General features: G+C 35.9%; 1 protein-coding gene across 1 annotated transcript in view; it reads left to right on the top strand.

The window, feature by feature from the left end:
• Positions 1 to 15,504, top strand: part of TEK (TEK receptor tyrosine kinase) — a 144,639-nt gene that overhangs the window by 46,061 nt on the left and 83,074 nt on the right. Inside the window, 3 exon segments of the mRNA XM_043979761.1 lie at positions 1,133 to 1,444; positions 5,495 to 5,605; positions 9,754 to 9,906. Of these exon segments, the coding sequence (XP_043835696.1) occupies positions 1,133 to 1,444; positions 5,495 to 5,605; positions 9,754 to 9,906 (576 nt within the window).

Here is a 15,504-nt window from a genome sequence, read left to right as displayed (position 1 = left end):
AGAGTCAGAGAATGGAAAATAATTCCAGCCCTTTTTTAGTACTATGCTTACCCCTTCCCACTTTGGCCAACTATGTGCTCAGTCGAGTGGACCCCCATGAAAACTGTGATGTTATAGCACTCTTAAACAGGGGCTCTGTCATCTTTCCCACTATATAGTAGAGGGGATGAAATTACCACCTTTGACAGGAGCAAACCTAGCATTAATAGAAAACAGATATATACTGCAGGAGCTTTGTGGATTTGAATGAAAACATAAAACATTCTGACAAAACTATTTGTTTGAAAACTTGTTTTCATATGACATTTTGCAAACAGCATTATCACTTATTACTCATCCTCTCCCATATCCATTTGATGAATTAGAAAATTTAAAACAGGTTCAGAGGTAAATGTTTTTATTATTGAACTGGCTATCTTCCTTACCCATTGAAAGTGATTAAAAAGCAAGTACTTAATTGAATCAGTTTGTATTCACATATGTCTCTTATTTATTATATTGTTGTATGTTGTTATTTGATGTTATATTATGTTACATTACATCACAGCATTTTGTATTGTATTCTGTTCTATCCTATTCTATTACACTATATATTTTGGAGTTCTATGATTCTGTCTTCTAAGTATAATATACTAATATATATCATATAATAATATATATAATAAGTATAATATACCCTGAGGTCAGGACTAATCATGGGTAAATCTAGGCTTTCCTTAGACCTACTATTTCTCCTTTTAAAGGATGGATAAAACAAGAAATAGTTTCTATTTACTCTATTAACAATAAAAGAGAAGGATTTTAAGAAAGTAAATGCTTACATCATATGGACTCATATAACTTAGAGGTCATGTAGACTTTTCAGGTGCAATGGTACTGTGCATTGTCTGCGGAATCTCAACCAAAGAGCATTTATTAATTGCCTAAGTGTCTGATTTACTTAGCAGAAGTAACTTATTCACCTGGCAATAATTGGTATATCATTGATACCAAAATATCAAACCAACTGCCTTTATAGGTATTATTCAAATATGGGCAACTCCATAGATACCATGAGAAAGTAAACCCTAAATATTTGATAATTACGTTTCAAACACTATTTCATCTCATTCCACCTCCTTTTTCCCTCTAGGGAAAGTGGAAGCTGCAATGGATCTTATCCTGATCAATTCCTTGCCCCTTGTCTCTGATGGTGAAACATCCCTCACCTGTATAGCCACAGGCTGGCGTCCTCATGAACTCATCACTATAGGAAGAGACTTTGAAGCCCTAATGAATCAGCACCAGGAGCCCCTGGAAGTTACTCAAGATGAATCTAGAGAATGGGCTAAAAAAGTTGTGTGGAAGAGGGAAAAAGCTAGCAAGATCAATGGGGCCTACTACTGTGAAGGGAAAGTCCGAGGAGAGTCCATAAGGATACGAACAATGAAGATGCGGCAGCAAGGTAATGGATTTCAAACGATAGTTAGATCAGGTCCAACTATTTTTTTTTTGGGTGGGGCAATGAGAGTTAAGTGACTTGCCCATGGTCACACAGCTAGTAAGCGTCAAGTGGCTGAGACTGGATTTGAACTCAGGTCTTCCTGAATCCAGGGCCAGTGCTTTATCCACTGCACCACCTAGCTGCCCCAGGTCCACCTAGACCATCATGAATTCACACATCAACTGTTCTTGCAAAGGAAAATCATCAATTGTACATAAATATGAGATAGAGGACTATATTTTCATTTGTTTGTTTTTTCTCCATATAGTATATAAAAATGTAATAGCTTAAAATTTCACTAAGACTTTTGGGACACTGTGTATTATTCTTTTGGGTACATCAGGGTGCTTGGTCAAGATCTTTCTATAAGACTATAGCATATTCACCTCTAAATGACATCAGGGTGAGTGGGAAAAAGGCACACCAGAAATTCCCAGGAATGCAGCTATTCAGCACCAGGCCGAGAAGGAAAAGAGGTTGAGCAAAGGGATGTTAGGTGTGCCAAAGCTATCACAGTTGAAAATTCAGCTCTATTTTTCCCCCTCACATCTGTCACCTTGGTTTGGCTTGTGTAAAAAAGCTATGCTAAAGTTTCCACAGTCTCAGTGAAGAAAATCTGGGAGTTATATAACTACTGCTTTAATGAAAAAAAAAAAAGCCCAGAAATGTCACAGATAACTGACTTTCCTGATTCCTTGACTGGTCATTAGTTAACACAATAATTTAGTCTCCTCTAATAATTGAACTACAAGTGAGAATTGGGTCCCTTATATGTTCCATCCTAGAATCGTAGAATTTTACAGCAAATAGGAATTTTAGAAATCATGTAGTCCATTTTGGAAATGAAGGCACCAAATCCTGGAGCAATAAATTTATTTGTCCAAAGTCACACAGTTATTACCAGGAAGCATCTAGGTAGCACACACAGTAGATAGAGTTCTAGGCTTAGAGTTAAGAAAACTTGAGTCCAGATATGGCCTCAAACATTTATTAGCTTTGTGACCTTGGGCAAGTCACTTAACCTCTACATAAATTTCTTCAAATGTAAAAAGAGGATAATAACAGTTCTCAGGGTCATTCTAAATCAACTCATTCATTTGTTAATTAATATATCACTTATTGTGTATGATGTACCAGTTCAATGATAAAAGAGTGCATAAAGGTGGGCAATGGTGTATACCAGGTATAGAGGAAAACCTCTGAGAAGATACCTTTACATATCTACGTAGTAAAATACTATAGATAACTCAGAGCACATTAACTAATATTATGACAGCATATAAAGAATAACACATGAATATTCTGAATTCTGAATATTGCTCATGAAAATCCATTTGAAATATTCATATGCCAAATTGTCTTAAATTGGCTTAGACATTTAGTGTCTCTCATCACAATAGTTAACGGTGTTCAACCCTTGATAAGGGTCAGCATGGCACAGTAGATAGAGTGCTGGACTTGGAGTCAAGAAGACATGGGAACAACTGCATGGTGATAGCCTTACACAGAGTGTCCCAAAAGCCTTAGTGCAGTTTTAAACTATTAAAGCTTAGCTTTATCAAATAGCTTTTATAGCTTAAAACTACACTAACATTTTTGGTACACCCTATATAACCTTTTAGAATGTTGTTGTTGGTTCTCAAAGAGGACCAACAATAATATGAGGGTGATGTCTTGACTTAAGAGTGAATTGGATTTAAGTGAGGCAGAGCTGCGTAAAGTTTTAAAATGAAAGCTTCTTGAGGATAGGGACTATCTTTCGTTTTTTGTGTTTTTGCTTGTATTTAGATCCATGGAAATTAGCACAGTGCCTGGTACATAATAAATGCTTAATAAAATAAATAAAATAAAACAAAACAAATGCTCTGAAAAAAAAATAAAAAAAGACCTGGGTTTTAAGCCCCCACCTCATATACTTACTGTGTTACTATGGGCAAATCTTTTAGTTCTTTTGTCTCTGGGGGAGTTGGATGAAATAACCTCTAAGGTCCCTCTCAACTCTAAATCTATGATCCTGTAATAATTTGGAATTCAAGATTTATGTGTCAGAGTCCCAAACATGTCTAAATCCATATTCCATATTCCAGAAAGTGATATTGTCTGAATCACAGGTTACTTTGGCAGAATTGTAGAATTGGTTTTTGTACTTGTAGGAAGGGAGAGAGAAGAAAACACACATTTATTAAGCTCCCTCTATGTGCCAGGACTACGCTAACTAAGCATTTTACAAATATTATCTCATTTGATCCTTACAATAACCCTATGAGGCAGGTGCTATTATGACTCCCATTTTATAATTGAGAAACTGAGGCAGAGAGAGGTTATGTGACTTGCCCGGGGTCACACAGAAAACTGTCTGAGGCTGTATTTGAACTCAGATCTTCCCTGACTTCATATTTAGTGCTCTATCCACTGTACAACCTGGCTGTCTCTACTCCTTGTGACACTTAAATAAATGCTAGCATTCAATATAATGCTGGAAATACTTAAAACACAGAGAAATTAAGGATTTTTTCTTATAACTGAATCATCTTCTAGAAAATTCAATTATACTTAAATTACTGTATCATCTATTGGAAAATGATAATTAGATTTAAAAATTTATAACCATTGGTTATTTTTTCTACAATTCCTAAAGAATAGTTGTGCAATAGCAGCTGAATATAGTGGAAAGGACATGGAATTAGAAATTGAGAAACCTGAGTTTAAGACTACAGTCAAGTCAACATGTGTGTTTCAGTTTCATCTCTCTTAGCTTGTTTTCTCCTTTGGGTGTTGATGACCTATCTCTAAGGTCCCTTTGAGCTCTAACATTCTGTGATCTTATGATACACACACACACACACACACACACACACGTAAGTTATATATAAACTTATATATAACATATATATATATATAAACTTATAGCAGAAATATCAGCTTCACATTAATACTTAGGAAATTTTTAGGCACTATTGCAGGTGGTTGGAGGTTCTTAGGAAGAAATGCTTAGCAAAAAAAAAGAAGCCATGAAGGAAGAAAGGCAGCATTTGAACATTGATTTGGCCAAAACCCTGATTTGGTTGAACCTGCCTACCCATGAATACAGGTCTCACATAATACAAAGTTAGCCATACTTAAAAGTTACCAAGTTAAAAATATATTGGAGCTGAGCTCATTAGGGAATCTAGGTTCCTTTCTAGAATACAATGTGAAGAGGAAAAAGTCCCACAGTAAACTAAACAACATTCATACAAAAGAACAGATAATTTAAACAAAGCACATAGAAAGTACCAATGAAAATTAAATAGCCCAGATAGGTTTCTCATGAAACCAGTATTGGGTCATAAATTAGCAAAGAGAAACTGATATGGCTGGCTAAGTGAAGCTTGCCTTCATTAACACTGGGGAAGAAGCATAATCTTAGGACTCTTTTCAGTTTTTTAAACATCTCCCAGTGTCTAGATTTGCTCTTTCTAATAATCACAAGTAACCTCAAAGTGAGGAGGACATCTATTGGATTTGCCTTCTTTCATGGTCACAGCTTGCACCTCCACCCCAGCCATTGTCCTGTGGTCACAAGGAGAACCAAGCAAATCAGTATTCTTGGATCACAGTAGAGATCCTTCTCCACCAATGGAAAAAGTGACTCAAAGCACGTCTTAGATTTACAAAGGGCAAAATAACTATAAATTGTTTTCTTAGTCTATCCTCACAAATGTGAGAAGCAGTTAAAGTGCTAAGAATGATTGCCTTTCCATTGTAAATGGGATGAAGGAGATAAGTGACTTCCTTAAGGTCACACAAGTGGGTGATTGTTTTAGCATTTTTAATGCCCTGCTCTACACCCAATGACCTGAGAGACCAGAATGAGGATTATTTATCAGATACTTCACTTCATACAAATGAGCCCAATGATTTAAATCTTGGAATTACTCATATAGTATAACTGAGACTGAAAGTTCAAATGTTCTTTGTCTGGAGTAAACATGAAATTAATTTTGCTACCTTTTTTGGTTGTTGTTGAAGCTTCCTTCCTTCCTGACACTTTAACTATGACTGTGAACAAGGGAGACTATGTGAATATTTCCTTCAAAAAGGTGTTAATAAAGGAAGAAGATGCAGTAATTTACAAAAATGGTAAGTAGTACTTTCAATTCTATTTTGTGGGTTACTCTGGGCAAAACAAAAACAGAACAAACTAAAACCCCAAAATAGCACTGTGACAAACCTTCTGATGATTAAATCTTTACTTCACCAGATTGGATATTGGACCCCCCCACACAATCCATTGCCTTTTTCATATGTGGTTTGGTAGAACTAGTCAGCATTTTTTTCTACATTAGAACACTAAGAAATTAACATCATAAGCTGTCACAGTAGAATCTGTATGCAGTCTTTTTTTTTTAACAGGGCAATGAGGGTTAAGTGACTTGCCCAGGGTCACGCAGCTAGTAAGTGTCAAGTGTCTGAGGCTGGACTTGAACTCAGGTCCTCCTGAATCCCAGCCCAGTGCTTTATCCACTATGCCATCTAGCTGCCCCTATATTGCAGTCTGTTCAATCACACCAAGCTACTTTCTTTCTTTTTTTTTGTTTTTGTTTTTGTTTGTTTGTTTTTTGGTGAGGCAATTGGGGTTAAGTGACTTGCCAAGGGTCACACAGCTAGTAAGTGTAAAGTGTCTGAGGCTGGATTTGAACTCATGTCCTCCTGAATCCAGAGTCAGTGCTCTATCCACTTCCCCACCTAGCTGCCCCTACCAAGCTACTTTCTGCTACAAAGATCCATCTTTTTTTTTTTAACCTTAAAAGTATTCTGGTCATGCTATATGGAGCACTGCAATATAAGAAGAGCCAAAAATACTAATGATGCAAAGGTGATGGAAAGATACATGGTGGGTATCAATATGTTACAATATATTACCAAGGAGGATGTGCACATACAAAAAAAAATCATCAAAGAGAAGCATGACTAGAAAAGAAGGTGGATCAGATGTACATTAAAAATGTGAGACAATGTGATAGGCAGTCACAGTACTGTGTTTATATCTCCAACTTATTAAGAAAAGCAGAGAAAAGCTTTTAACACTATAGGTAGACCCTCTATCAAAATTTTGTTTAAAGAAAAGGACAAGAATCATATGGGTTAAGAAGGTATGGATAGGTTGTGATCTGCACTGTGTGGAATAACCACATTTAGTGTGATCATACATCCATGAGAGTATCAAAGAAATTTTTAGAATTTACTTCTGACTTCATAGTGGTGAGAACACCATTTTTTCCCCGAAATGCAATACTGCCTGCTATTTCAGACAAGAAGTGGATGCAGGAAAAGCATACCTTAGGGCTTAATTATCAATGTTAAAATAAATCTTTAAATTCAGAGTTTGAAATATATTTTTTTTCTAGAAGCCCAATTTAGAAGGCAAAACAATAATAATTTAAAACAACTTCTCTTTAAATATTATTGATTTTTTCTATTTTTACATCATATATTTCTCAATATATCCTTTTCCTTCCTCCTCCTGCATCTCATGACAAAGAATAAAAAAAGAGGGAAAACCCCACAGTTTGGTTAAACTAACCAACATATGAACAAAATCTGGTAGAGTTTCACATCCATAATCTTCTCCCCTCCAAACTTTATGAAAAGGAGGGATATATATTTTCTTATCTCTTTTTTGGACCAAGCTTGTTCATTATTATTTCATAATATTCAGTTTCACTTGTCTTATTTCTGTTGTTCTTTCCATTTACACTGTTATAGTATACTGTAGTTCATTGTTTTCCTGGGTTTGTTTACTTCTCTTACATCAGTTCATATAAATCTTCCCATGTTTCTCTGTATTTTTTTTTTGTTTTTGCTTTTTTTGCAGGGCAATGAGGGTTTAAATGACTTGCCCAGGGTCACACAGCTAGTAAGTGTCAAGTGTCTGAGGGCGGATTTGAACTCAGGTCCCTCCTGAATCCAGGGCTGGTGCTCTATCCACCTGCGCTACCTAGCTGCCCCTCTCTGTATTTTTGATATTCATCTTTTCTTACATCACAAGCATATTATATAACATTCATGTACCACAATGTGTTTAGCCATTATACTAATGGACATTTACTGTACTTTGATTTCAATTCTTTAATTCTACAAAAAGCATTGCTATTATTTATATAGGGTTTTTCTTTTGTCATCAACCTCCTTGGAAGGGTATATGTCTAATACTGAAATCTCTGAGCCAAAAGGTATGGATATTTTAGTCATATTCCTAGAATCATTCAAGATGGTTTTGTAGAATGGTCAGACCAACTCTAGTTCTAATGTAACAATGTATTAGTGAGTCTGTCTTTCAACAACCTCCCAACATCGATTATTTTGAATTTTTTTCATCTCTGTCAATTCCCTAGATGTGAAGTAAAACTTTAGATAGGTTTTGCTCTGTGGTTGCCATTTATTAGTAAATTGGAGTGACCTTTCATATGATTGCTAATGTTATTATTCTTTTGAGAAATGGTTGTTCATATCCTTAGACCACACATCTTTGTTTCCTTTTACATTAGTATACTTTATTGCTGAGGTTTTTATTTTTCAAAGGGGAGAGTTGTAGGGAAAGTACAAAAAGAGCAAAAAGAAAAAGAAAGAAACGAGTGACAATGAAATACTTTAGAAATACCAGAAGAGAGCAGAGAACAAGGAAGTTCAGAAGGAACCATTCAAGCAGGCAGTGTTAGAAGTACTGTGTTAAATATAACATATACTTTATTTTTATTTATTTATTTTTTGGTGGGGCAATGAGGGTTAAGTGACTCACCCAGGGTCATACAACTAGTAATCATCAAATGTCTGAATCTGGATTTGAACTCAGGTCCTCCTGAATTCAGGGTTGGGCTTTATCCACTGCACCATCTAGCTGCCCAACAAATACTTTTAAAAAGAGAGACAATCTACATAAAAAGAGAAAACAAAGATGAAGCAAAGTGAAGAGAAAGAGAAAAAGAAAAAGGAGTTGACTGACAAAGTAAAGTTTTAGAAGAGATTTGATGAAGGGTACCGGTGGAAGGGTTACTATCGACAAGGAAGAAGATTGTCTGAGAATACAGGGAAGAAGGAGAGAAATTATAAAAGACAGGTGTTTAAGGTGTTTGCATGAATCTTTTGATTTATGACAAAATAAGGCTTTAGTTTTGAACTAATGTTTATTTAGAACAATGATCCCTCCATATTCCCTAGTGATAAAGCAAATAGGGAAGAGGTAGCATTTAATTCTGTCAAAAATAGTTTCAAATTCATTAAAAATTTGTTCATAAAGAATTTAATTTATTCAGCACCTACTTATGGAGAGTACTGTGCTGGAGGAAGTACAAAGTTTTATATGTGGCTATCTGCCTTCCTGGAGCTTATCGTCTAGCAGGAAGGAGTCAATAAAACGGGTAGCTATAGTATGCAATATTACATAAGTAATAAACAGAAACCAAAGAAGCATGTGAGGGGCATGGGGGGAAAGTCATTAAAAACCGAGATGGAATGAAGATTTTTAGGTTACAAATGGTGACATTTTGGGGACAAAAGATTCTAAGACCATAGCTAGTAAACAATAGTATAATAGACAATATGGCCAGGGCTGGATATTGAGCAAGTGAAACTAAAGAACCTAGAAATAGGAAAATTGGGGATACTGTAATTGACCAGAGGTCATAATTAGAAAAAGAGTAGGCTTAGTGTGTGTGTGTGTGTTTGATTTATGAAAGAAGATAAGGAAAAGTTGTGGTGTATGAGAGGATATTAAAAGTCAGTATCATGGGAAAACACATGTTGTTAGTACTGAAGTGGAATGGAGAAGTTAACTGGAGTAGGGTAGGTTGAAGAATTAGATGTAGTCAGGTTGTTTTAAAGGGTTACCAACATAATTAGTGAAGACTATAAAAATAAAATTAGGAGGAAAAAATGAAGAGAATGGTACTAAAGTCATTGAATTAATAAGTGACAACAAGGGTAGGGAGAGTCTAATATAAATGTATTGCACCATCCCTTTTTTCAGGTCTCTTTTGTATATGAAAATGCTCATCTGGCTTGATGTATATTAAGATCAGAATTAAAAAAAATTATTGCAGGGAGCATTTCTCTACTCTAGGTAGAGAAATAAACGGACTTGACATTCTCATTCTTTCCCATATCTACAACATGATGCCATGTGGAATTATTACTTTTTTTTCTAAAGCAAACAATTGGGGAGCCAGGAAAAAATAACAGTTACTGCCTATTTTGTGTTCTACCAAATTGTTCTGGTCTTCTCTTCCCAGGATCTTTCATTCACTCAGTACCTAAGCATGAAGTACCTGATATGCTAGAAGTTAATGTGCCGAATACTCAGCCTCAGGATGCTGGTGTCTACTCAGCCAGATACATAGGAGGAAACCTCTTCACCTCAGCCTTCACTCGTTTGATAGTTCGAAGTAAGTTTCTTTTTAAAAAATTTATTTAACTTTTTTTCCATTTACATGTAAAAATATTTTTTGAATTCCAAATTTTTCTCTGACTTTCCCTTCCCTCCCTCCTCCTGAAACCATCAAATAATATGATATAGGTTATATATTACAGTCATGTTAAACATATTTCCACATTAGTTATGATGTAAGAGAAAAACAACAAAAGGAAAAAATCAAGAAAGAATAAACAACAAAGACCAAAAAAAGCAACAACAAAAAGGAAAATAGTATGCTTCAATCTACAGTCGGACTCCATAGTTCTTTTCCTGGATGTGGAGAATATTTTCCATCATGAGTCTTTTGGCATTGTCTTGGATCATTGTATTGCTGAGAAGAGCTAAGTTTATCACAGTAGATTATCACACAATGTTGTTGATACTGTGTACAAAGTTCCCTTGCTTCTGCTCACTTCACTTTGATCAGTTCATGTAAGTCTTTTCAGGTTTTCTGAAATCTGACTGCTCATCATTTCTTACAGCACAACAGTATTCCATTACATTCATATACCACAACTTGTTCAGCCATTCCCCAAAGGATGGGCATCCTCTCAATTTCCAATTCTTTGCCACCACAAGAAGAGCAGCTATAAATATTTTTGTACATGTGGGTCCTTTTTCCTTTTCCCTTTTCTATGATCTCTTTGGGACACAGACCTAGTAGTGGTATTTCTGGGTTCAAAGTCAGTTTCTAGTTAGCAAATGGCTCATGCAGTTTTTGGCAATGTGTGTCCAAGACAGGCTTCAGTAATTGTTTTCCTGACTGTATCTAAAATCTAGTTAAACATGATGGATTCATGTTGTTAAGCTCTTTACAACTCCTCAAATTAACTTTTTTCCCCTAAATTGTGACTTTCAGTTATAGAGATAATAAATATTAGAACCAATGAAACCCCCTTCTGTTCCTGGTACCATGGAAGAGAAATTAGTATCACAGATATGTTTGTTTTATGGCTAAAGTTATCTAAAAAGCAACAGGCAGCTTGGAATGGTAGATAGAGAGTGGGTTTTGAAACCATGAAGACCTGGCTTCAAGCCTCATATCTAATACATGCTGACTGTGACCTCGGACAAGTGACTTAACCTCTTATTACTTTAGACAACTCTCTAAGACTATTAATTGCAGAGAAGATGATGACTGCATTGTGCATTGGCATAGGAAGTTCCTTCATGTCAGAATTCTGTACATTGGTGAAATCATAGGTCCAGTCCCTATCTACAAAGTAGCATCTTATCCTAAAGATGCTTCATACATGATAGATGTACTGTACATGATATTGTGTGAGGAAGTATAACCTTCCCTCCTCCATCAGTCCCTTCTAAATAATGAAACTCATCTTAGAAATTAACATACTTGGCTCCAATATATCTGCTGTTCCTCTGGTACTTCCTCTGAATCTGAAACGCGAATCTTTATAATTCATGAGAATAACTTGCCTTTTGCACTGCATTTGTGAACATAATATGGTTTCTAAAAAGATAAAAATCAAAAACATTTCAATATGACTGGGAAAGATACAATTCCCACATGACTGGGAGAAATGCAATTGCTACTTATCACCAGTCTTTTAAAAAGAATATCTTGGGGAGCAGCTAGGTGGTGCAGTGGATAAAGCACTGGCCCTGGATTCAGGAGGACCTGAGTTCAAATCAGGCCTCAGATGCTTGACACTTTCTAGCAAACCTCCCCAAAGCTCCCCAAAAGAAAGAAAAAACAAACAAAAAAAGAATATCTTATTTTCCCCAATTACTTGTAAAAATAAATTTTAACATTCATTTAAATTTGTTTTGAGTTCCAAATTCGTTCTCTTCCTCTTTCCCCTCTCTCCTCTTTGAGATGGTAAGTATTTCGATAGGTTATACATGTGCAGTCATGCAAAATGTATTTCCATATTAGTCATGTTGTGAAAGAAAACACAGGCCAAAAAAAAATCCACACACACAAAGTGAAAAATAATATGCTTTGATCCACATTCAAGCTCCTTCAGTTCTTTCTCTGGAGGTGGAGTGCATTTTTCATCATGGATTCATTAGAATTTTCTTAGCACCAGTCTTTTTCTATGCTTTGTGCTAATTTTCTCACTACTTCTGTATGATGGTACCCTATCTATCCTTCACTATTAGATTAACCCCAATAATGATTTATATGAACTGATACAAAGTGACATGAACAGAACCAGGAGAATGTTGTACACAGTAATAACAATATTGTAATGATAATCAACTGCAAAAGACTTAGCTACTCTGATCAAGATAATGATCCAAGACCACAGAGAAAACTGATGAACTCTGAGTGCATATTGAAACATACTTTTTTTTACTTTATTTTTCTTGGGATTTCTATGTGTGTTTTCTTTTACAATATGGTTAATACATAAATATGTTTTGCATGACTTTACATGTATAATCTTGCTTTCTCAGTGGGTGGGAGAGGGAAGAAATGTAGGAAATTCAGAACTCAAAAATTTTTTAAATAGATGTTATAAAAATATATATATATATATTTTTTGGTGAGGCAATTGGGGTTAAGCGACTTGCCCAAGTTCACACATCTAGTAAGTGTCAAGTGTCTGAGCCTGAATTTGAACTCATGTACTCCTGAATCCAGGGCCGGTGCTTTATCCAATGCACCACCTAGCTGCCCTATAAAAATATATTTTAAAATATTAACCCCAATAGACTCATCATAGACCCATCATCACAAATTAAGACTGCAGCTGGGTCCAGGTTGACAAGTAATAGAAATGCAAGTCAAATAGCAAGGCTTTAACTCCAGTTTCAGTTTGCATCAACTGAACAATTTAAAAAATGTGTATTTAATAACTACGGTTTGCGGAGTATTGTGCTGGGTGGGAATGGGAGGGCTGGGGATACAATGTAAAGATAAGACATAGTCACTCCCTCATGGATCTCACTGTCTACTATGGAGATTGTGACATATAACAATAATGGCTAACATTTCTATGGCAATGTAAGTTTCACAAACATATTTCATTTGATCCTTGTAAAAACCATTTGAGGTAGGTAGTTACTATTCCCATTTTACTGATGAAGGAACTGAGATTAAGTAACTTGGCTGGGGCACACATAACTCTAGTACCAAACAATATGTGATAAAGATATTACCTTCATAAAGAGAAAATACTTTTCTTTAGCTAGGTGGCACACTGGATAGAGTGCTGGACCTAGAGTCAAGAAGACCTGAATTCAAATCTGACTTTAATCACTTACTAGCTATGTGACCCTGGGCAAGTCACTAGACTCTTTTTGCCTCAGTTTCCTTAACTGCAAATTGAGGATTAACAACACCTACTTTGAAGGGTTGTTGTGAGGACCAAATAAGATAAATATTTGATAACATTTAGCTCAGTGCCTGGTACATAATAGGTCTTATATAAATGCTTATTTATTCTCTTTCCCGTTGCTTTGAAAAATAAAAGATTATTTTCTATTGGAGAGGGGATTGAAGGCTTACTGGAGGAGGATGAATTTGGGTTATGATATAAGAGAGGAAAAAGGTATTCTAGGTATAAGGAATTGTGTGAGAAGAGGCAGAGAAGTAAGAAAATGTTAGGGACATACGAGGGATAGTGAGTAGTCCGGTATAGCTAGAGAGTACAGCAGGTGTAGAAGCTTAGTCTAAGATGGAGGTGGATTAGGAGAGCCACAGAGGATAAAGGGCTTTAAATTCTAGGCAAAAGAGTCTGAACTTTACTTTGTAGGCCATAGGCAGCCATTTAAGGATTTTGCCTTGTTGCGGTGGAGGGACTTGAAAGCTTGATGAAACTATGAATTGTGCCATACAAGGTGACCCAAGATGAACAGGTCATAGTGGAGAGTTCTGACAGAAGGTGATCCCCTGGAGAAAGAAATGGCAAACCACTCTAGTATCTTTATCAAGAAAACTCCAAGGACAGTAGTAAAATGGCATTCATGCCACTATCTTTTTCACTCCTTTTCTTTCTGTGATAAACCCAAAGATTATCTTTCCCACTGAATTCCTTCACAATTATAATATATATTCTGTATTTCATTATCACCCCCTCCTGGATCAATGCCTTGGCATGGCAGAGGGGCTTGAGCTATGCCATGCACAGCTACTCAAGATAGACAGGTCATAGTCCTGACAAAAGGTCATCCACTGGAGACAGAAATGGCAAACCACTCCAGTATCTTTACTAAGAAAACCCTATTAACAGTATTAAAATGATAAAAGATATGACACTGGAATATGAGCCCCTCAGGTAGGAAGGTGTCCAACATGTTACTGGGGAAGAAAAGGTGACAACTAAAAGTAGCTCCAGAAAGAATGAAGTGGCTGGGTCAAAGCTGAAATCAAGCTCAGCTATGTATGTATCTAGTGATGAAAGGAAAGCCCAATGCTGTAAAGACCAATATTGCATAGGAACCTGGATAGTAAGATCTATGTACCAAGAGAAGCTGGATGTGGTCAAACAGGACATGGAAATATTAAACATAAACATCTTGGGCATCAGTGAATTTACAAGGAAAGGAATGGGTGAGTTTAATTCAAGTGATCATTACATAAATGACTGTGGGCAAGAATTCCTTAGAAGAAATAGAGTAGCCCTAATAGTTAATAAAAGGATGAGAAGAGCGAACTGGAGTATCTGAAGAGGCCAAAGTTGATGAGTTCTGTGAAGACTTACAATATCTTTTAGAAATAACATAGAAATATATCACATTTATCATAGGGGATTGGAATGCTAACATAGGAAAAACAAGAGCAAGAAAGCAAAATGGATGTCTGATAAGGTTTTACAAATAGCTGAGGAAAGAAGGAAAGCAAAAGGGAAAGGAGAATGGGAAAGATATACCCAACTGAATGCAGAATTCCAGAGGATAGTAAGGAAAGATAAGAAAATATTCTTAAAGGAGCAACACATAGAAATAAAAGAAAATAACAGAATGGTAAAGACAAGAGATCTTTTCAAGAAGATTAGAGATATTGAGGGAACATTTCATGCAAAAATAGACATGATAAAACACAAAAGATGGTAGGGACTCAAAAGAAGTTGAAGAGATTAAGAAGAGGTGGCAAGAATATACAAAACTATACAAGAAGGATCTTAACATCACCAACGACCATGAAGGTATGGTGACTGATTGAGAGCCAGACATTCTGGAGAATAAAGTCAAGTGGGCCTCAGGAAGCATTACTAACAATAAGGCTAGTGGAGATGATTAAATTCTAGCTGAAGTATTTAAAATCCTTAAAGATGATGCTGCTAAAATGTTGCACTCAATATGCCAGCAAATTTGGAAAATTCAACAGTGGCTACTGGATTGGAAAAGATCAGTTTTACATATGAATCCTAAAGAAGGGCAATGCCGAAGAATGTTCAAATTACCAAACATTTATGCTTATTTCACATAACAACAAAGTTATGCTTCAGATTCTGGAAGCTATGCTTCAGCAATATGTGACCAGAGAATCACCAGAAGAGCAGGCTGGTTTTTGAAGAGGAAGAAGAACACCAAATTGCCAACATTCACTGGATTATGGAAGAGGCAAAGGGGTTTCCCCAAAAACATCTACTTCTGCTTG

This window comes from Dromiciops gliroides, chromosome 1 (genome assembly GCF_019393635.1).
Source record: "Dromiciops gliroides isolate mDroGli1 chromosome 1, mDroGli1.pri, whole genome shotgun sequence".
Lineage (NCBI taxonomy): Eukaryota > Metazoa > Chordata > Mammalia > Microbiotheria > Microbiotheriidae > Dromiciops > Dromiciops gliroides.
This window is presented reverse-complemented; position numbering and strand designations above follow the sequence as displayed.